The sequence below is a fragment of the Nomascus leucogenys genome, chromosome 22a, assembly GCF_006542625.1.
Source record: "Nomascus leucogenys isolate Asia chromosome 22a, Asia_NLE_v1, whole genome shotgun sequence".
NCBI classification, from domain to species: Eukaryota; Metazoa; Chordata; class Mammalia; order Primates; family Hylobatidae; genus Nomascus; species Nomascus leucogenys.
In genome coordinates, this window is record NC_044402.1 from 41,616,741 (window position 1) to 41,639,860 (window position 23,120).

Below are 23,120 nucleotides of genomic sequence, written 5' to 3' on the forward strand. Positions count from 1 at the left end.
AAAAAGCCTATGTTCAGGGACCAGATTTGTGTAGCCTTGAACAAATTATGTATTTGAGTTAAAGAGAATCTTAACTTCTTCTCCTGTAAAAATCCATAACTTAAATCTAAGCATTGGTATCTTAATACATAAAGGGAGAAATAACTTGTTTGGTCTTTCCCTCTCTCCTCTCCCTCTTCAAGATTGTTTTATATCTCTTAATGAATGACGATTCTCTATTTTATTATTCCAAATGTGTATGTTAAGTACCTACTATGGTTGTATCACGACGTAAGATGTTAATGGAGATTTTTAAAAGAAATGCAAGATATTTTACCATAAATTCTAGATGGAGAGAAAAGGCATAAACACACAAGAAATTAAATGACCAAATGATTGATGCCGATACTAAATGTTATATTAGACTTTTTTTCTAATTCTTTACAGGTTGTCTAACAAAGAGAATGGAAGAGGCCGTCCTACTCAATAGAACTTCTTTAGTGACATATTTTCGGCTTAGAGGTTTATCTGTAAATCAGAAGGCACAGATAGCTATGTTTTCCATGTTCCTCATTTTTTATGTCCTGACACTGATTGGGAACATTCTCATTGTCATAACTATTATCTATGACCACCGGCTCCATACCCCCATGTATTTCTTCCTCAGCAACCTGTCCTTTATTGATGTCTGCCACTCCACTGTCACTGTCCCCAAGATGCTGAGAGACACCTGGTCAGAGGAAAAGCTCATCTCTTTTGATGCCTGTGTGACCCAGATGTTCTTCCTGCACCTCTTTGCCTGCACAGAGATCTTCCTCCTCACCGTCATGGCCTATGATCGGTATGTGGCCATTTGTAAACCCCTGCAATACATGATAGTGATGAACTGGAAGGTATGTGTGCTGCTGACTGTGGCCCTCTGGACAGGAGGGACCATCCACTCCACAGCCCTCACCTCCCTCACCATCAAGCTGCCCTACTGTGGTCCTGATGAGATTGACAACTTCTTCTGTGATGTACCTCAGGTGATCAAACTGGCCTGCACTGACACCCATGTCATTGAGATCCTCATTGTCTCCAACAGTGGACTGATCTCCGTGGTCTGTTTTGTGGTCCTGGTGGTGTCCTACACAGTCATCCTGGTGAGTCTGAGGCAGCAGATCTCCAAGGGCAAGCGGAAGGCCCTGTCCACCTGTGCAGCCCATCTCACCGTAGTTACACTGTTCCTGGGACACTGCATCTTCATCTATTCTCGCCCATCCACCAGCCTCCCAGAGGACAAGGTAGTATCTGTGTTTTTCACTGCAGTCACCCCCCTGCTGAACCCCATTATCTATACCCTTAGGAATGAAGAAATGAAGAGTGCCTTGAACAAGTTAGTGGGGAGAAAAGAGAGGAAAGAAGAAAAATGAAAATGTCTACGTCCTTAGGATACGTGGTGCTCCAAATTAAAGAAATGCCTTGCAAAGAATAAGTTACATACCATATTTATCAGACTATGTGACTTATAAAATTATCCTTGGTCCAATATCTGACAGTCATAGCAATTGTTGTGGTTATTAATATCTTCTCTGTGCTGGAAATTATTCTAGGCACTGTGCATTTACTTAATTCTCACAACTTTGAAAGGTAGATATTATTACTCTTGTTTGTACATGAAGAAATTAAAGCTTGAGGAGAGCAAATAACATGCCCAAAGTCACTCAGCTAGAAAACAATGAAGGCAGCATGCGAACCCAAGTGTATCAACACAAACTCAAGCTGTTTTCACGACATATCCTGCCTCTTTCTGCTTTTCTGTTGGAGTGATAACCAAGGTCTAAACAAACCTTCAGATTTCTGGGCAGCCCTTGCCTGCATCATTCACTCAGATGCTTATATAAACAGCTTAGCAAACACTAGTGAAGCAGATGAAGTGAGCTTCCACATGACTTTTGCAGAGAAAGAAGACTTTGAACAGGTGAAGTTTACTGACACTCTCAAGTATCTAGGCAAAATCTGCCATCAGAGCAATGAAATGGGGATATCTTACTGTTCATTCATTTGACAAATATTTACTGAGCACTTATTAAATATCAGATACTAGGTTTATAGCCATAAATAAGACATACATATAGTCCTTCCTTCATGGAGTTTAGGGTCTAATGAAAATAGAAAACAAAAGTATGAACAAATAAATTTTAACTACAGATTGTGATAAATGCTATAAAACAGCAGGGCGCTGTTAGAGAGTATGGAAGAGACTTGCTTTAGATTAAATGGTCAAGGATGGCCTCTCTGAGGAAGTTACATTTAAGATTAAAAGGAGCCAGCCATAAGAAAAGAGAGGTGATGGACATTCCAGGCAGGGGAAATGGCCGGTGCAAAGATCTATGCTGGGAAAGAACTTGGCTTGTTCAAGGAAGTAAATGATCAGTGTGATTACAGCTTAGACTATAAGGCAGAGAGTGGCAAGACAGTGATATCAGAGAGCTAAAAAGAATCTTTCTATATACTCTCAAGAAGTTTAGAGTCTTTACCAGTACAATAAGAAGGCACCAGAATGATTTAAGCACAGGTGTGGCATGAAATAATTTATGTTTTAATAAAATTATTTTAGTTATTATGTAGAGAATTCACTCAACTAAACAATAGCATCCAATATTGTTCTTAGAGCAATGGATGACTGTTAAGTATTTAGTAATAAATACTTAGAAAACAACTTGGCAGAAACGTGGTAGAAAACACCAAGTTGGATAAACTGTGGTCTATAAACCAACATCTTAAATCTCACTGTGGTGGCACATAGTGTAGCAGAATGGAATGTGGTGAGTCAACTGGGATATGAAGAGGATATCCCAGATAATGGCATCTCATATTCATGTTTACAAAAGAGCATGACACATTGGAAATCATCAGTTTGTTCTCACTCCATCACTAAGAAAGGCATGCTTAAATGCAGCTGGGATTTCCTAGGCACTCAGTGAGTGTATGATCAATAAACCTGTGAGCCACAAGGTCTGCATCATGATTTTTAGGAGGAAAATTTTTATTTGCTAGGAAATATGTTAGGAAGGATATTCAAGTGACACAAGCCATTTCAGTTATAGAGAGGCATGATTTTAAAGGCATTCTGTAGGGCTTTCTGGGTATCATAAGTCAACTTCCAACAGACAAATGTAATAATTAATAGTTTCTTTCCCAAAGATAACTCCCTGGAAGGTATAAAATGATGTTTATTTGAACTTGGTGGAATAATTGAGCTGAATTTAAGAATTATAAAATTGATGTAAAATAAATGCCCTTTTATTATAGGCAATGGCGGACAATAAGGAGAAATATCTAAATGTCTTTCCAATGAGCCCAAATAGAACTGCTTGTGCAGGAATCAGCCATACAGAGGAACACGTGCAAAATTGTCATATTGTCTGTCAACAAGACAATGCTTCAAGGTAGTCATTAAGATTGTAGCTGGTAAAACTATAACGGAACAATGATGTGATGTTTGCTTATTTTTTTCATAGTAGCAAGCAAAATTTCTGACACTACCCATTTTTAGTAACACTAATTTTTACAACTCTCTGGGGAGGTAAAAATAAAACATTTGTCTCTGTTTTACAGAAAAAAGCTTTTCAGACTCAGAGACAAGATAAAAATGTATTTAATTACTCACTAAATAAATAGAGAGTCTTAAAGAACAAAAATAAAAGATCTTGACGCTTGGCTCTGTGGTTTACTTACTTTAACAGGAGAGAGGAATCATTATTTATTAATATAGAAATCTTCTCAGCAACTTTGTATTCAACAATTGAATTCTTCAGGTTACAACCATGTTCTATACAATAAAGTAATCAATAGTGCCATAATACAAATAAACAAATGAGACAGTGGGAATTTATTTCTGCATAAGAGATACTAATGAGTATGAATACCTATGCACATAAAAGTCCAGAAACTAGAGGCATAATTAGATCAGTTTTCTAAGTTTTTAACATGTACATAGTAGTGATATCTGGACTTCATTTCAACATAGATATCTAAAACTCTTACTATGACTCAAGTTTTATATGAGAATTATAGGGGGCTGACCATATTCTACCCTTGTTTGTCAACTTGAAGTAATGATATTTAGATATTTTCATGAGCACCTCTCAGTTTAATGAATAGACTGCTTCTGATTCTTTGTCCTTTCGATTACTAAAAGGTAATCGTGTATTACCCTTTAGTTAGAGTTAGTGGGTCACTCACTCCGTATTGTGTATGTCTGTAATGTGTGGATGGCTATGTTGTCTGCTCTCCAGTTCTCCAGAACACTCAAGTATTATTTCTATAAGTTGACAGACCATGTGGAAAATAGTGACAAAGACCCCAATTAATTATAATTTTTTTCAGAATAAGCAAGGAAACATATTTATACTTAATATTTTTATGATTAACTATATTTCATTTCATTCCATTAGCTCCATTAAAGTTGATATTGTATGGTAGCTCTCTGACCATCTATAGGATCTTTATTTACAGCTAATCCTACTCATTTTAGTCACAGAATATCATCATCATTACCTAAGAAATTTGTCATGGATCCCTCTTCATATGGACTTGCCCATTCCACAATGAACTGATATACTTCAGCCCAATGAGTGATAGTAGTTAACGATCAGCTGAGAGGGGCGGGTGGCTTGAACTCAGGAGTTTTGAGACCAGCCTGGCCAACGTGGTAAAACCCCATCTCTACTAAAAATACAAAAATTAGCCAGGCATGATGGCACGCACCTATAGTCCCAGCTATTCAGGAGGCTGAGGCAGGAGAATCACTTAAACCAGGAGGTGGAGGTTGCAGTGAGCTGAGATGGCGCCACTGCACTCCAGCCTGGGCAACAGAGTAATTAGAAAAAAAAAAAAAAACACTTGGTATTTTCTACCTTTTTAATTTTTACTATTCTGGTGGGTGTATAGTTTTGTTTTGTTTTAACTTTTTATTTTGACAATAATTTCAGACTTACAGAAAGTTGCAGGAATAGTACAAAAAATTCCTGTCTCAAAAAAAAAGTACAAAATAGATCTAGACATGAGAGAATTACATTCAAAAGCAACAAAAGTTTAATTCAATATAGATAAGTAAAGGCTTATTTATACACCTGAAAATATATTGGAAAGCAAGATTAAAAATACTATAATGTATAAATCACAGGAATGATGTATAGCTTCCCAGAGGCAATAGCCCACAGAATAGTATAAATCAAGAGAGTCAATTCTCACTCTACCTGCTCCTGAAACTGAGACTGAACTGAGTTCCCCAAATTGTATTCTTTTACTGATGAAATCAAAAGCTGTCTTTAAACTTTCCCAGGTTATTTTTCCTTATAACTTCCACTATGATCTTTTGCTTTATTTAAATAAGTTAATAAGTTCTTATATTTAATGAACAGAATAAGTTCTTATCTTTAATGAGCAGAAATCTGACCTGCTCCATGCCATTTTACCTAATTTACCAAGTTATATAAGTTGATCTTGACTCTTTACTTTTGCTCTTTCATTAAGGATGTGGCTGCAATTATGTCTGCAATCCCAATGCCCATTATGTATATGATTTCGTAAAAAAAACTCGTTTCTGCCTGAGCTGCTTCATGGCACTGTTTACCTCCTCATTCCTCAAGGTGTAAATGAAGGGATTCAGCAAAGGGGTGACCACTGTGTAGAAGACAGACACCACCTTGTCAATGGAGAAGCTGGTGTCTGGCCGAGTATAGATGAAGATACATGGCCCAAAGAAGAGGGCAACCACCATGAAGTGGGCCGAGCAGGTAGACAGGGCTTTCTGGCGCCCTTCAGCTGAGTGTTTTCGAAGAGAAACCAGGATGACCGTATAGGAGGTGACCACAGCCAAGAAACAGGAGAGGGAGATGGTTCCACTATTGGACACAATCAGTATTCCCGTGAGGTATGTATCTGTGCAGGCCAGCTTGATAACAAGAGGCACATCACAGAAGTAGCTGTCAATAGTGTTGGGGCCACAGTAAGGTAGACGAATAGTCAAGAAGGTCTGCCCTAGTGAGTGAACAGTACCCCCCAACCAGAGAACAAAGACAAGCTGTATACAGACTCTCATGTTCATCACATTGGGGTAGTGGAGTGGAGTGCAGATAGCCACGTAACAATCGTACGCCATAATGATCAGCAGAAAGATCTCAGCACAGGCAAAGAGATGTAGGAAGAAGAGCTGTGTGATGCAGTTGTCAAAGGAAATGGTCTTTCTCTCTAAAAGCAAACCCTCCAACATCTTAGGCACAGTGACAGATGAGTGGCAGATATCAATAAAGGAAAGATTGCTCAGGAAGAAATACATAGGGGTATGGAGACGCGGAGTAAAGACTGTGGCAATGATGATGAGAATGTTCCCCGAAAGCGTTAGCACATAAATGGCTGAGAATGCCATGAAAAACAGCATCTCCAGCACCCAGTTATCAGTGAGTCCCAAGAAGACAAATTCAGTCACTCTTGTTTGGTTTAGACTGTCCATTCAATGAGCTTAGGGGGAGAAAAACGAAAGCTAATTTAGTTTTATTATTATAGGAATAGAACTAATTGAAATGACTTTGTATTCTTATCTGAATTGCTTATTTATCATCAGAGCATATAGCTTATGAAATCAATTTAACAATAGTTGTTACAGTATACCCACTACTTACCAGGAGACATGCCAGGCACTTCTGTTTAAACACAACCACCCCCTGGCACAGGAATCAGTTGTTTCTGCCTTGCAGATGAGATCAGTGAGCCTTTACAAGAATAAATAAATGCCCAAAACCCTTACTCATTAGTTACTTGGCTCTTTTCACTTCAAACTAAAGCACTGATAACATTAAGCTAATATTCCAATACAACTTCCAACTAAATAATTTGACTCTTCCTATCAAATTGAATATACATTCAAAGCCTGCAACAGTCTGCAGCACATTTTTATTGTTTCAATGTGAGTGTCCTTTTATTTTCCCAATTAATTCTTCTCTCCAGCCAAGCAAGCCACTGTCCTCCAGGCATCCTACCTCCACCTACTTACTTTCCAAAATCTTTGTCTTTACTTTTTCTTTTCCCTCTGCTCAGAAAACATACACTCTATTCAAGTGTACTCTCCTCACCTCATTGTTGACTATTAATATACAAACAACTCCATTAAAAATGGGCAAAGGACATGAACAGACACTTCTCAAAAGAAGACATTTATGTGGCCAACAAACAAGAAAAAAAGCTCAACATTACTGATCATTAGAGAAATGCAAATCCAAACCACAATGAGATACCATTGGCTATTGAAAAAGTCAAAAAACAACAGAAGAACAGATGTTGGTGAGGTTGTGGAGGAAAAGGGACACTTTTACACTGTCGATGGGACTGTAAATTAGTTCAACCATTGTGGAAGACAGTGTGGCGATTCCTCAAAGATCCAGAACCAGAAATACCATTTGACCCAGCAATCCCATTACTGGGTATATACCCAAAGGAAAATAAATCATTCAATTATAAAGGTACATGTACATGTATGTTCATTGCAGCACTGTTTACAATAGCAAAGTCATGGAATCAGCCTAAATGCCCATCAACAATAGAATGAATAAAGAAAATGTGGTACATAACACCATGGAATATTATGCAGCCATAAAAAGGAACAAGATCATGTCCTTTGCAGGGACATGGATAGACTTGGAAGCCATTATCTTCAGCAAACTAATGCAGGAACAGAAAACCAAACATCACATGTTCCCATTTATGAGTGGGAGCTGAATAATGAGAACACATGAACACACTCTACATCTGTGGAGGTCTGGGCTTAATATCTGATGATCTGTGCTGTAAACCACCATGCCACATGTTTACCTGTGTAACAAAACTGCACATCCTGCACACGTATCCACGAACTTAAAGGTTGAAGAAAAAAATACTATTCATCCTTCACTTTGTCTTTGACTATTTCAAAGAACACTACCTTTAAGAAAACTTTCCTGACCCAGTCAAAGCCTATCTATTCCCTTTCAGGCTTCTTTTATGGTCCTTGACCTGTAAAATAAAGTAAAATAAGATGTTCGTTTTTGCTCTCCACTAAATCAAAAAAAAATTTTTTTTCTTCGAGACGGAGTCTTGCTCTGTCGCCCAGGCTGGAGTGCAGTGGCGCGGTCTCACCTCCCGGGTTCACACCATTCTTCTACCTCAGCCTCCTGAGTAGCTGGGACTACAGGCTTCCACCACCACACCCAGCTAATTCTTTTGTATTTTTAGTAGAGACGGGGTTTCACCGTGTTAGCCAGGATGGTCTCGATCTCCTGACCTCATGATCTGCCAGCCTCGGCCTCCCAAAGTGCTGGGATTACAGGCGTGAGCCACCGCGCCCGGCCTAAAATTTTTTTGAGAGTAGTAACCACACGGGACTTATCTTTTGCAGCACTTAGTAGGTGCCTTGTACACAATGGGTATGCAAAAAAAATGTTTACTTGAACTGAACCTAACTTCTTAGGCAGCCTGAAAAAGAACTCAAGGCTTCCTTTACAATGGAGCTAAGAAAATACTTAAGAAACTTACTTCTTTAAATTCTGTAATATGATATTATTGTATAAATACTAAAGTTATATTACCCTAACTTTTTATACTGATGGCTGGCCAAAAACTATAACAGTTGGGAAATAATTGTCACAAGCCACAAAAATAATTTATATTCTTGATCCAATTATTTCACTTGTAAGCATTCAAATTATGAAAAAAGCTAAATGCAAGGAACTATTAACTATAGTATTATTTAAAATAATGTGAGGCTTACATTAGCGGTTTCCATCAGGAACAATAGTTCACAGGGCCTACATCAGGAACAATAGTGACACAGGCCTACCAACATGAAAAAATATTAAACATAATGAATAAAAATGAGATAAAGCACGTTAAACTTTCTCAATAATTTAAAATATATAATGCCAGCCAGGCGTGGTGGCTCATGCCTGTAATCCTAGCACTTTGGGAGGCCAAGGCAGGTGGATCACAAGGTCAGGAGTTCAAGACCAGCATGACCAATATGGTGAAACCTCATCTCTACTAAAAATACAAAAATTAGCCAGGTGTGGTGGTGCGTGCCTGTAATCCCAGCTACTCAGGGGGCTGAGGCAGGAGAATTGCTTGAACTGAACCAGGGAGGTGGAGGCTGCAGTGAGCCAAGATCGCACCACTGCACTCCAGCCTGGGCGACAGAGAAAGACTCTGTCTGAAAAAATAATAATAATAACAAAATATATAGTGCCATATAAATTATCAAAAAAAAAGTAGACTTGAAGAAAATATTGTAACGTAGATAACCAAAAAAGAATACTCCTGTTATCCAACATCTCTTAAAACTTGATAAGAAAAGACAAACGACTCAATTAAAAATGAGCAAAGAATATACTTAAGTCACAGAAAAAGAAGTGCCAATGACAAATAAGTATGAATAAAAATATGCCCAATTAGTAATAGATTAAAAAGAAAATCAAATACTTTTTGTCATTCATCAGATTAACAAAGACATAAGGAAAGGAGTACTCTTAACACTGCTACTAGAAGTAGGTATTATTGAGATCTTTTTGGAAAATAATCTAGCAGTGTCAATTAAAATTTTAAACACTCATACCTCTGAACCTAGGAACTTTACTTATAGGACTGTATTTTGTAGAAATAAAGAAACCAGTAACTGAAGAACTAAAGATACATATTTTAAGACTTTTTAGTAGAGTAACATACTGGAAACAAACTGAATGTTTCTCAATAGAGGACTAGATAAACACATTTTAGCACAGCCACAATATGGAATACTATGAGCTATTAAGAATAATAATAATAATGAGTTGGATCTAGATGTATAACCTAAGGCAGTGGTTCTCAATGTGGCTGCACATTAGAACCACTTAAGGAAGTTTTATAAATTTTGATACCCAGGCCTCAAGCCGAACAATCAATTCAGAATTTCTGAGAATTGGACCCATCAGCACTATTAATGCTCCTTGGAGATTCCAGTGTGCAGCCAAGATTACAATATACTAATTCATGGAATGTCAATAACATATTGTTAAGCAAAAGAACCTATTACGAATATATTATGAACCTCGAAGGAAAGAAGGGAGTGAGAAGGGAGGGACAAAGGAATGAATGAACAAAGGAAGAAAGAAATCAAAAAAGATTTGTGTGTATGCATATATATTTATGCATATATGTATGTGCATATGCTTCAACGTATTAATATTTATACATATTCAAACATATATACATATTCATGAATTATGTTTGTATATATTTATTCCTAGAAGGACACAAGATAGATGTTGAAGAACGCACATCAATTTTAACATTAGTTACCTCTAGAAGTACGGAATTGAAGGAAATGATAGGATTTTATTAATTTTTACATTATAGTTCATAATTGTTCAAGTTTGTGTAATAAGCATGGGTTACTTTGTTTTAAAACAAAGTATTAAGAGCATGCATAGGGAAAAGCAAGTGAGAAGAATACCCATAGCTTGTTCTTATCCTACTGCTGTTATCTTTAATTTGTTCCAATTGTATTATAAACATATAATTTTATATTCTACTTTTCACTCAGTATTATATCATAAGTGTATAACCAAATGGCATTTCATCACATATATGCATTCGAATGTATGTACCCAGTCCATCCTTTGTGGCCATTTATGATGTTTCTAATTTCTCACTATTAAAAATAATGGTACAATCTGTTCTCAACATTACAGTGAGAAATCCTATTAAAATATAGGTCAAGCTGGGTGCAGCGACACGTGCCTGTAGTCCCAAATACTCAAGAGGCTGAAGTTGAGGATCTATCACTTAAGTCCAGGAGTTCAAGATCTGCCTAGGCAACACAGTGAGATGCCATCTCTAAAAAAAAAAAAAAAGATCAGATTAAATCATTTCACTAATTCAAAGACTTTCGATGGCTCCCTGTTCACACATTATAAGTGAAGTCTTTACCTTGGTCTGCAAAGCCCTCAGTGACACAACTTCCCATTTCCTCTCTGACCTTGTCTCCTACCACTCTTCCTTTCAGCTCCAATCACGTTGTCCTCCTTGGTATTCCTCAAATACTCAAAACACAGTCCCACTCTGGGGCCATTGCACTGGCTGCTTCCTCTGTTTGGAATCTCTTCCCCCAGATATCTCATAATTCTGGGGTCCCCAACACCTGGGCCACAGATGGGTACCAGGCTGCACAGCAGGAGGTGAGCGCTTCAGCATCACTGCCTGAGCTCTGCCTCCTGTCAGATCAACCTTGGCATTAGATTCTCAATCGCAAACCCTACTGTGAACTGCGCATGCGAGGGATCTAGATGGTGCACTCCTTGTGAGAATCTAATGCCTGATGGTGTAGGTGAAACAATTTTATCCTGAAACCAATCCCCCCCACCCCCAGTCCATGGAAAAAATGTGTCTTCCATGAAACTGGTCCCTGGTGCCAAAAAGGTTGGGGACCACTGGCATAATTAACTCCCTCACCCCCTTGATGTCTTTGCTCAAACATCACCTTCTTAACAAGGTTTATGCTGATGAACATATATAAAACTAAAACTCACCCAGAATTACAGCACTCCTGATCGCCTTTATCCTGATCTACCTTTTTTATTTTTTGAAAGCACTGATCACCTTCTAACATACTATATAATTCACCTATTTAGTCTATTGTTTATTATTTTCTTTCTCCTGCTGCTAGAATATAAATTCCAAAAGGACAGGGATCTTTGTTTTGCTCATGAGTCATCCAAATTATCTAGGAAAGTATATAGAACATAGTAGTTGCTCAATAAATATTTTTGAATGATTATAACTTCTCTAATATATTATTCTGTTAGGAATAGATTACTAGAAATGAGTTTACTAGCTTAAAGATTATACCCCAAAATATGTTATTATCAAATTGCTTCCCAAATTATTTGCAAGATTAAATAATTCACTCATGGTCACTCAGCAACTGGCTAAAATGGAATTTGAATTTTTCAGAGCCTACATTCTTAACCATGTGCCATGCTGCTTTGGTTCCATAGATTGAACTAAAAGAAAAAAACATAAAGTGGGTTGTAAGTAGCAATAAGATCCGACTATGCACTCCCTGAAGGAAGGGAAATACCTCATTCATTTTTCTATCCACGGAGCAAAGTAACTGGCATAAAGGAAGAACTCACTGAATACTTATTCAATTAATTTTTTTAATATTTTAAAAGTAGGACAAAGCAATCTTCCTGCCTCAGCCTCCCAGCACTTTGGGAGGCTGAGGCAGGAGGATTGCTTGAAGCCAGGAGTTCATGACCAGCCTGGACAACATAGTGACACTGCATCTCTACAAAAATTTTAAAATTAGCTGAGTGTGGTGGCACATGTCTATAGTCCTGGCTACTCCAGAGACTGAGGCAGGAGAAACATTTAAGCCCAGGAGTTTGAGGCTGCAGTGAGCTATGATCATGCCACTGCACACCAGCCTGGGCAACAGATCAAGACCCTGTCTAAAAATAAAATAAATAAAATAAAATTTTTAAAGAGATTTTTAAAGTAACACTACAGGTAAGAATTATGAAAAATCCAAAAATTTGGAGGGAGGTTGATCTGTACATCAAAATAATTACCCATTTTAAGGCAATCAGCAGAAGTCTTATCTACAAAGGGGCAATTGAACCAAAAGCACCAGAATCCCCACTAGACGTCAGTATTGTGTATTGTGTACTGTGTATATTAGAATTCTTCATTTTAAAAAAAACTGAAGGTCAGTGAAATCCACCCCTTTCTGCTCTTTGTCTATCTTTTTAACCTTTCTTCCAAGATCTCTAGAGTTCCCACAGCAGTTCCACAATGTAGACAGCAACAACTTTCCCCTTTTTGAAATCGCACATCTGAAGAGTATCGTGACTTTCCAGAGATCAGTGACCTCTACTCCCTGACCCCAGTTTCAGCCTACTCATCTTTACTTTTCATCAATGATACCTCCAACCCTATCTTTCTCTGCCTCTTCTCTGTTTCTACCTGATCTCTCTTTCAGCACTAAAGGCTCAATCCTTGGCAAGGACACACTTAGAGAAGTGTTACTTAGAGAAGTCTCCTTTTGCCAAAAGGAACATGATTTTCCTTCACAGTAGACCATTATCGTGTTGGCCTCAAATGGATTTGTAAAATCCAGAGCTTCCAAGGTCTCGCTTAGATGGACCTGATATAAGAGAACTGCCTAGACTGATTGAATGCCAGGGCTTAAACTCTAAAGAAGAGACAAGGCAGAAGTTCATAGGAACACGCTGTAACCTTTAACAGGTTCATCTCCCTAATAAAATGGGATGCAGGTAAGCTTCAGAGGTGTTCTGTGGCTTTCCCAGCTGTTGCATGGCAAGATTGGAATTCTGTCCCAATCCTCCTGTCCCTCGGCCTTTCTATTACTCAATAGTTGGCTGCAGAGAGCTGAGTTGGGTTAACTCCTAAATCTCTTTCAGCATATTAAATTTAGTTGATTTTTTGAAGATCTGATTCTTCACCATATATGAGGAGACCATCTACTCAGTTACCAACTAAAACTGGGAAAGAAATCTCTGAGAGAAAAAAAACTGCTGTGAAAGTCTTAGAGCTGAAGGTTGTTTAGGGAAGAACAAAATGATGTCCTTGCTTCTGCATACATAGAAAGCATTTAGAGGCTGGGTGCAGTGGCTTATGCCTATAATCCCAGCACTTTGGGAGGCCGAGGGGGCGGATCACCTGGGGTTGGGAGTTTGAGACCAGCCTGGCCAACATGGAGAAGCCCCATCTGTACTAAAAATACAAAATTAGCTGGGCGTGGTGGCGCGTGCCTATAATCCCAGCTACTCGAGAGGCTGAGGCAGGAGAATCGCTTGAACCCGGGAGGTAGGGGTTTCAGTGAGCTGCGATTGTGCCACCATTGCACTCCAGCCTGGGCAACAAGAGCAAAACTCCGTCAAAAAAAGGAAGGAAGGAAGGAAGGAAGGAAGGAAGGAAGGAAGGAAGGAAGGAAGGAAGGAAGGAAGGAAGGAAAGAAAGGAAGGAAGAAAGGAAGAAAGAAAGAAAGCATTTAACATCACAACTCCATACATTACAATGATGTAGTCACGGTGAGTTATGTCCCAAAGAGTGACCCTGGGTAGGAAATCCCAGAGGAGCAGAGCTACCACGGCTCACCTGTAGTCCTCCAAATCTTCTCCAGAACAGCCCAAAACTAATCTGTATGCTGACTTTCAGAGCACAGGTTTGCTGCATAAGGACTTCCTTGCTCTTACAAACGAAGACTGGATGGCCATCTGCCAGTAAAAAAGACTTCATCTTTTCAACATTCAACATTCATCCTATAATCATGTGTGAGTGTCTGCTATATTCCAGGCACTGTTCTAGGTATTCAAATCCAAAAAGCAAACAGAGGTGATGGTCTTGATCCCTTACAAACTCAAGACTCCATAACCTATGGAGTGTTCAATAACTAGGAAAAGGAAATCAGTGCTGTGGCAAAATCTAAAGGTGACAAGTCATAACCCCAGACATCTTGAGGAATCCTGTTTTGTCTGTGTGTGTAGGTGCCTTCACAGACAGCAACATGTTAAAAAGGAATTCTGATTCCTTAGACAGAAAAGAGGTTAAAACAACTCTCATAAATTAAAAGGCCTTCTATTAAACTTCTCAACACACACTTAAGTGACATATCAGACAAGCGGCTGAGACAGAGTCTCGCTCAATACCATGCACGTATGAGCATACACATGCAGACCCACAAAAAGTATGACGAGCAATGCAAGCAGTGGTAAAACTTACCAGTTTTCTACAGTTGTGCAGGGATGCTTCAGCTAATTGTTATAATGTTACTGTAATGTTATTTCATTCACTTTTCTCATAATTGTTTCTAGAAATTAAACGGAAAAGCAAAATCCTAAAAAACATGAAATAAAATACACTCTGATTTGGATATTAGTAACTGGCTTTCGGTTTGAACAGTTTCACCTTTTTAAATTGTGTGTGTGTGTGAGTGAGAGGAGAGAGAGAGAGAGAGAGTCTCACTCTGTCACCTAGGCTGGAGTGCAGTGGCGTGATCACAGCTCATTGCAGCCTCAACTTTCTGGGCTTTCACGATTCTCCCATCTCAACCTCCCAAGTAGCTGGGAATATAGGCACACACCAACCATGCCCAGCTAATTTTTTGTTTTTTTGTTCATTGCGGATTTTTTTGGTTGTTTTGCTGTGTTTCTCATTTTTTGTTTTTGGCTGGTTGGTTGGTTGGTTGGTTTTTTGTAGAGACGAGGACTTTACTATGTTGCTCTGGTTGGTCTCAAATTCCTGGGCTCAAGTGATTCTCTTGCCTCAGCCTCCCAAAGTGCTGAGTTTACAGGCATGAGCCATCACGCCCAGCAGTTTCACCTTTTTAATATTGGTCCTTGGTTTTTTTTAATCCTTTTTCTTTTCTGCAAATTTTGCATTTTTCCTTTACAATACTTTGACTTCTGTCAGGCCAACTAAGACAGAACTAAGTCTACTTGCCATTACCACTTTAATCGGTAACTACCATGGGCACCATTAGAACTGCATTTTAAGACATCCAAAAATCTGTTACTCAAAGGTCATTCATTCAACAAATTTTTTTATAGAAAAAAAGCATTCATTTTTAGTTCATATTAATAGAAAGCATACTTTTAGGGGATGTAACTTGATACTAACATTAAGCTTAAAGTTTTGTATTAAGAAAATTTTTTTTACGTTTTTTAGGGACAGAGTCTTGCTCTGTCACCCAGGCTGTAATACAGTGGTGCAATCATAGTTCCCTGTAGCTTCAAACTCCTGGACTCAAGCAATCCTCCCGCTTCAGCATTCCCAGTGGCTGGGACTACAAGCATGTGCCACCATACCTGGCTAGTTTTTTGGGTTTTTGAATTTTTTTAGAGACAAGATCTCATTATGTTGTTGGTTTCGAGTTCTTGGTGTCAAGCTATCCTCCCACCTCAGCCTCCTGAGTAGCCAGGATTATAGGATCAAGCCACGGTGCCCAGTAAGAAAATATAAAAATTTTTAAGGGGTCTGTGTCAAATCAAAGCCAATTTGTCTTAGTCTATTCTTGTGCATCAGAACTAATAAATATTGTCAAATGAAAGCATATTTCCTGAGTCTATATATATACATATATATAAAAATTTGGATTCTACTTCTTTTTGCTCCTTTAGCCAATTCATATATTACTCTGCATATACTTGGGCAAGTCTCTTAACTTTATTTTCATTATGGAATGCAGGTAATAATTTTATCCCTTTAATTACTGTAATAGTTAATTTTATGTGTCATCTTGGCTAGGCCTTGGTACCCAGTTATTTAGTCAAACAGTGATCTAGCTGTTGCTTTGAAGGTATTTTTTAGATGTGATTAATATTTAAATCAGTAGACTGTAAGTAAAGCAAATTGCCCTCCATAATGTGGCGAGGCTTCATCTAATCAGAAGGCCTTAAGAAAAATGACTGAGGTGCTAAGAAGAAGAAAGAATTCTATTTCCAGACTGCCTCTAGATTCAAGACTGCAGCAGTAACTCCTGCTGGAATTTCCAACCTGCAGGCCTGCCGTTCATACTTTAAACTTTCCAAACCCACAATCCACAGTCTCGTAATAAATCAAGCTCTCTCTCTGTCTCTCTCTCTCTCTCTCATTTTATATATATAATGTATATACACACAGTTGACTCTTGAACAACACGGATTTGAACTGTGTGAGCCTACTTATACGCAGATTTTTTTTCAACCAAACACAGATTGAAAATGCAGCACTCACAGGACGCAAAACCCATGTATATGGAGGGTCTACTTAGTATATGCCAGTTCTGCAGGGATGACTGCAGATTTGGCTATTGGTGGGGGCATCCTGGAAACCAATCCTCCCATGTATACCAAAGGACTAATTTATGTATGTGTGTGTGTATGCGTGTGTGTGTGCGTGCGTGTCTGTGTAAAACCTTTGATGCTGCTTCTCTGGACAACTCTGACCAATATAATTACCTTCTTTGCAATGATCACCAAGATGGGACTGTGGTGAAGTTTACGAATACATGGGAAGACCACTGTACATTTATCACTCTCAGGAGATAAGCTTTTCTTAAAGAGCCTATTATCTCCTCTCTCCTCACCTCAGCACCCACCTTAAATAAGTAACAATAATCATGATCACATTATAAAGGTGAGGCAGCAAGAGGATAGCAAAACTCAGCATCATAAAATCAAATCAGTCAACCCAGGAGCTCTATTAAGCTTAAGCTGTCTTCTAAAGTCCAAAGCAATATTCTTCAATGTATAATCAGTAACATTTGTTTATACATAAAAACTATCTTATTTGTTTAAAATAAATGTTCTCAATATATATCACACACTTACCATCTACTCTGATACCCTATTATAGAAGCCTAGGATATAAAATCGTGAAACTCAAAATTCTGCACAGGGTAAGTTTTAGGCTTGAAAGCTTTGGAATTTTTATCTATCTGACACGGGATTTTGAAGTGATCATCACATGACATAACTGAACTTGCCATCAATGAATACTCTGAGGTATTATTAAAAGTTTTCCATTCCAATGCATTTCCTGTTATTAGTCTCATTCATTTAGCCATTTAATAAGTGGACAGCAAATCCAACAGCCTTCAAATATGGAAGAGTTCCAAACCTTTGGCAATTAGCATGACATCAGTTTGTATAGCCACTGTAATAACCACTGCATACACACCAGGGATTCAAAGTCCATGAACAAGTGAAACCTCACCCATGAACTCTAAGTAAATGGGTACCAGTCAGTGGGTACCCAGGATGCCTGATATACAGCCTAGAACTAACTTAGCTTCCAGAAGTATCTTGCTAAACACTTCCTAATTTGCCTCTTCTACTGCTTGGGCAGATGTTCAAAGCAATATATCTATAAATCTATATTCTCCACACTTTACAGATTGTCTGGGTAAGGTAATCTTTATAAGTAAGGCAAAAATATCAAAGTGTTTTATAATCAGTTTTTAAATCGCTTTTTAAATATTTTGACTATGAAAAGCAAAAATATATTGTGAAAATTATAACATGTAGAAGTAAAATATATTAAAGTAATAACAAAAAGCCTGGGAGGAGAAAAACAGAAGTTTGAAAGTTTCTTATATCATACAGGAAATGATATAATATCATTTGAAGTTATACTGTATTAAAGATGTATAATCTAAATTCTAGAGCAACAGCTAACATAAAGTAGTATAACTAATAAGATTATAGTGAAGATGAAATAAAATTAAAATACTAAAATAAAACCCAAAAACAAACAAACAAAAAAACTCAATCTAGGCCAAAAAGGAAAGAAACTGAACACAGAGGAAATGGGGAAAATAGAAAACAAATCACAAAATGGTAGATTTAAACCAATCATATCAATAACTACATTAGAATTTTTTAAAAAGGAAAAATAATATACCACCTTAATATTTATCAAAAAAAAATCTGGACAGGATGTTACAGAAACCTCCAACCTGGAGCCACCAATATGCATAGATAACAAAAGCTCCAAGGAAAGCCCATTCCTTCTAGCCAAAGGACAAGGAAAAAGGCGGTGACCTAACAGCAGGAAATCTTTCTGGCAGTACCCTTCCTGCTCCAGCTAAACACCAACAAATAAACCACACCCCTCGTCTCAGTCAGTGAGCAGAGAAGTTGATCTTCCACCCCACCTTCCTTCCCAATAGAAGCCACTGTGCACTCTGGTTTCCCCCTTGGTAGTGTCAGCAGGCCAAACAGGGAGCTGATCTTCCATTCCCCAGATGGCAGAAGCAGGTGGTGCTCCAGTCTCCCAGCAAGAGACTGTCAGTGAGGTCCAACAATGAGCTGAGCCTCCATCTCTACCTGGCAACAATGAGGTAGAATGAGGTGCTGTGAGGTGAGACAGTAAACACTCAGCTTCCCCCACCCCAATGTCAGCAACGCCAGTGAGGAGCTGAACCTCCACACCCATCCAGTGGCCATGTAACTGAACAAAGCAATGGAAAGCAGGGCTAATCGGGGTTCCTGTTCCCACCCCCTTGTCAACAAGGCCCACTGGTGAGCTACGCCTCCACTCCTGCCATCCACCCAGGCAGGAGGTAAGTCTAGTTGGCCCTCTCCTTTCCCCCCTTCCAGCTGGCCCAGCAGAAAGCTGATCATCTCCATTCAGAGGCAATAAGGCAATGTGACTTAATGGTCCCCTTTTTGCTGGGGTGGTGCCAGTGGCACCCAGCAGGAAATTGAACATATATATCCACCAAACATTACACTACATCTCAACAGGAGAACTATCTGCTAAAAAGAAGATTAAATAGGATCCAGAGTTCCCTAATAAAAAACCCATCATGTCCAGGCTACAATCAAAAATTACTTTTCATTCCAAGAACTAGGAAATCAGAACATAAATGAGAAAAGACAATCAACTGATAGCAACACCAAAACGAATCAGATGCTCAAATTATTGGAAAAGGACTTTAAAACAGCTCTCACAAAAATGCTTCAATGAGTGAGGCCAGGTGTGGTGGCTCATGCCTATAATCCCATCACTTTGGGAGGCTGAGGTAGGAGGATCACTCGAGCCCAGGAGTTTGAGACCAGCCTGGGCAATATAGTGAGATCTCATCTCTACAAAAAATTGAAAATCTGCTGGGCGTGGTGGTGTGTGCCTGTAGTTCCAACTACTCGGGAGGCTGAGGAAGGAGGATTTCTTAAGCCCAGGAATTTGAGGCAGCATTTGAGTCCAGAGAACTGAAAAATACAATAACTGAAATTAAAAAGCTCTCTGGATAGATTTAATATAAAGGGGAGATGCCAGAGAACAGAATCTGTAAACTTTAAACAGATCAATAGAATTTACTCAGTTTGAACAACACGGAGAAAATAGACTGAAAGAAAAATGAGCAGAGTTTCAGAGACCTATAGGATAATAACAAGAGATCTAAGTTCATATCATTGGAGTTTTAGAATAAGAGGAAAGAAGTGGGACTGAAAAATTCTTCAAAGAAATAATGCCTGAAAACTCCCCAAATTTGGCAAAACTACAGTGGCAGAGGTAACTGACTATAATCATGAGGATACAGAGTTGCTACTATGTAACGAGGATAGAGAGAAGTACCAATGGAACTCAGAGATTTATTGGAACATGTCTTGGTGTTTCCATGCTCAGTGATAGCAGTGAAGAGGTAATTGCATCAACCAAGGTCTGAGAAAGGTACAGTAACCAAGGGCTTGGGCCCTTCAGGGATGAAGGTCTGAGTCACCAAAGAGCAAGAAACTGAGACCAGCAGGAATGCTGAATGAGGGAGCCTAGAATGAGTGACAGAAGAGGGAGACAATAGATAACAGTGATGGTCTTGGGACCAACTGCAGCAGCGACTCTATTTATCTAACTAACTCCCCTGTTTTAGGTCTTTTTTTTTTTTTTTTAAGAAACTGTAATCAGCCACCACCTTGAGGAATCAATGACAGTACAAAGCAAATATAACGTTGGGTAAGAGTGTATCAGAGCAGTGGAAGGGTTGACTGACACTATCAATACCCTCCTCTGTATAACACATTTACATTTTTCATGTGTTAGCACACGGCCCAACTTTCAACTGTCAGCACCTCTGTGCCTGAGGGGATCTTTCTGGCAACTGCAGCTTTCTTTGCCCATGTACATAGTAAACCCTGAATACTAGAAAATTAATATCCCCGGTAATTAATAAAATTAATATCCTTCAACCAATGGCTGACAGGAGTTGGTAAATGGAAGCCAGTCAAAAAGATGACCTCAATGATCTCCATCATCTCTGGTATTCACACCACTGTGCAATCCCATTCTACACTGTATAAGGGTGGGTCTGTGTGACCAACAGAATACAGCAGAAGTGGCCAGAATCGCCCTGTGGATCTCAGGAGGAAGGTTGAGTTGGAGGGTGGTTTGTGCTTGCTGAGACAGCACCTCAGGGATGATGGCAGAGGGAGGTAATCACAGCACCAATTTGCTGGCTGCAGAGACTGCAAGTTTAGAACAATAGCTGCAAGAATGGGGAAAAGTGATGTTGATGGTGGATAAAGTCTTATTATGGGAAAGAGCTTGGTTTTCACCTGCCATCATGGACTTGGTTTCTTTGGTGCTTCAATTATCTACTATCTAGATCCATCTGTTCTGTCTGCTGTTTCCTCTTTTGTTATGTTTTGGTGCTTGGCTGACTACCTTGTTCCCATTCTAGCACCTAACATTTTTGGCTCCAATAAATGCACCGGCGATCAACAGCAAAGATTCCATGAAATTCACAGCAATCTACTAAAAACTCAATGCAGAGCTATGGACTGGTGGAAACAAATCTTCACACTAAAGGAAGAAAAGCCTGAAGTATGTTTCATGGTCATGATAATTTATCTCGCTGCAGTTGTTTGGATGGGACAGCAAGTCCACAACCTGCTTCTCAACTACCTGATAGTGACTTTCTTACTGTTGCTTCCTCAACTAAACCAACACGGAATCATTTCAAACCACACTGGAAAGGCCAAAGGGAGATAAACAAGCTTCTCGAACAAAAAGAAAAGATAAATGAATAATTCATCCTCTTTATTCAATGTGATTAATGGCATATACATTGTCCCTAGGAACAGTTTCTACTATACTATCTAGATACTAAAATGTTAAAGAAGTAGCTCTTTGTTCTCCCTCACTCTGCCCTTAATTATTCAATAGTCTAAATCCAATGGGATAAAAGAAAAAAAAAAGAAAGAAATTCACACTTACCAAGTAAGTGTCTTCGAGTCAAATATAGTTAAAAGCATTCTCATTGGTGGTCTTACATGGATAACTCATTAGAGAGTATGACTTGTTTTGATTTTTCTCTCCCAGAGTTAATGGAATTCTTACATTAAACAACTTCCTTTAAAATAATACAGTGGTGAACTTTACCCTTTAGTACAGTTAAAGTGACTTTGGATAATTGTTTAAGTTGATCCTTGCTTCAGTTTGATACCAGGTAGTGGTCTGTGGCTACAGGAATCTTGCTCTACTGTCTGCTTCCACTGCCTGCTTAAAAACTGTCTAGTTTCATGAATACAGAGACCAAGTTTACCTCTTCTGATGAAGAGACCAATAAAGATTCATTCCTCAGCCGGGCGCGGTGGCTCACACCAGGAATCCCAGCACTTTGGGAGGCCGAGGCAGGCGGATCACAGGCCAAGAGATCGAGACCATCCTGGCTAACACGGTGAAACCCCGACTCTACTAAAAACACAAAAAAATTAGCCGGGCGTGGTGGCAGGCACCTGTAGTCCCAGCTACTCGGGAGGCTGAGGCAGGAGAATGGCAAGAACCCAGGAGGCGGAGCTTGCAGTGAGCTGAGATCGCACCACTGCACTCCAGCCTGGGTGACAGAGCGAGACTGCATCTCAAAAAAAAAAAAAAAAAAAAAGGTTCATTCCTTCATTCCTCATTCTGTTTTTTTTACCATAGGAAAAGGATCCTGATGGAACAAAATTAAATTAATTCTATACCCTAGTATATTTAGGTTTCACCTTTATGCAAAACTCAGCATTTTGTAGGGAACATTGAGCCTTTCTCCCAAATGAGGAAGATCTAACAGCATTAGAGCTCTTATGCCCTTGCACTTAGACTTAGTACATCCTTAAAGGCGTTTTCATAGCCGACTTCCAAAAGATTCTACTTAGGATTTTTGACATACTTTTGATTTTGGATTTTCAGCTGACTTTAGCTATGACAGAGAGTAGGTTAAGACTCATGTGTATGACCTTTACCCTAAGACCAGCTAGTAAAAGACTAGTCTTTTATGTTAGCCAAAATTCATTTCAATAGAGAATAATCTTATCTAATTAATTTCTCAGACCAGAATAAGCCTTGAAAGGTAAGCCTCAATGTTCTCATTTATGGTAACACTGCTTGTTTCAGTCCCAATAGGTTTGGCATCAGAGATAGTGACCACACTGGTGTCTGACTATTTTTTTTAGATATTTCTCTGAAAAATGCAAGGCTGTTGGTGAGAGCAGACATGAGGTGATGATAGTTGGCCTCTGGTCTCCATAGATTTTGTAACTCCTTGGTGAGTTTTGTGTGTGTGTGTGTGTGTGTGTGTGTGTGTGTTTCTAATAATCATAATAATCATG

At 38.8% G+C, this 23,120-nt stretch overlaps 2 protein-coding genes and 1 pseudogene across 2 annotated transcripts; 2 read left to right on the plus strand and 1 right to left on the minus strand.

Moving 5' to 3' along the window:
* The first annotated feature begins 365 nt into the window (after positions 1-365).
* LOC100596951 (olfactory receptor 4E1) lies at positions 366-1,461 on the plus strand. Its single transcript, XM_003260940.2, has one exon. The coding sequence runs from the start codon at positions 444-446 to the stop codon at positions 1,389-1,391; it is 948 nt and encodes a 315-aa protein (XP_003260988.1). The 5' UTR covers positions 366-443; the 3' UTR covers positions 1,392-1,461.
* A 4,075-nt stretch (positions 1,462-5,536) lies between these two features.
* LOC100587920 (olfactory receptor 4E2) lies at positions 5,537-6,478 on the minus strand. The gene has a single exon (XM_003260932.1). It carries the CDS (start codon positions 6,476-6,478, stop codon positions 5,537-5,539), a length of 942 nt encoding a protein of 313 aa, XP_003260980.1.
* A 14,582-nt stretch (positions 6,479-21,060) lies between these two features.
* On the plus strand, positions 21,061-21,519 carry LOC100598655 (annotated as a pseudogene).
* The last annotated feature ends 1,601 nt before the right edge of the window (positions 21,520-23,120 follow it).

Excerpts from the sequence above, each read along its gene's own strand:
- LOC100587920 (XM_003260932.1), bottom strand. The coding sequence starts at position 6,478 with ATGGACAGTCTAAACCAAACAAGAGTGACTGAATTTGTCTTCTTGGGA.
- LOC100596951 (XM_003260940.2), top strand. The coding sequence starts at position 444 with ATGGAAGAGGCCGTCCTACTCAATAGAACTTCTTTAGTGACATATTTT.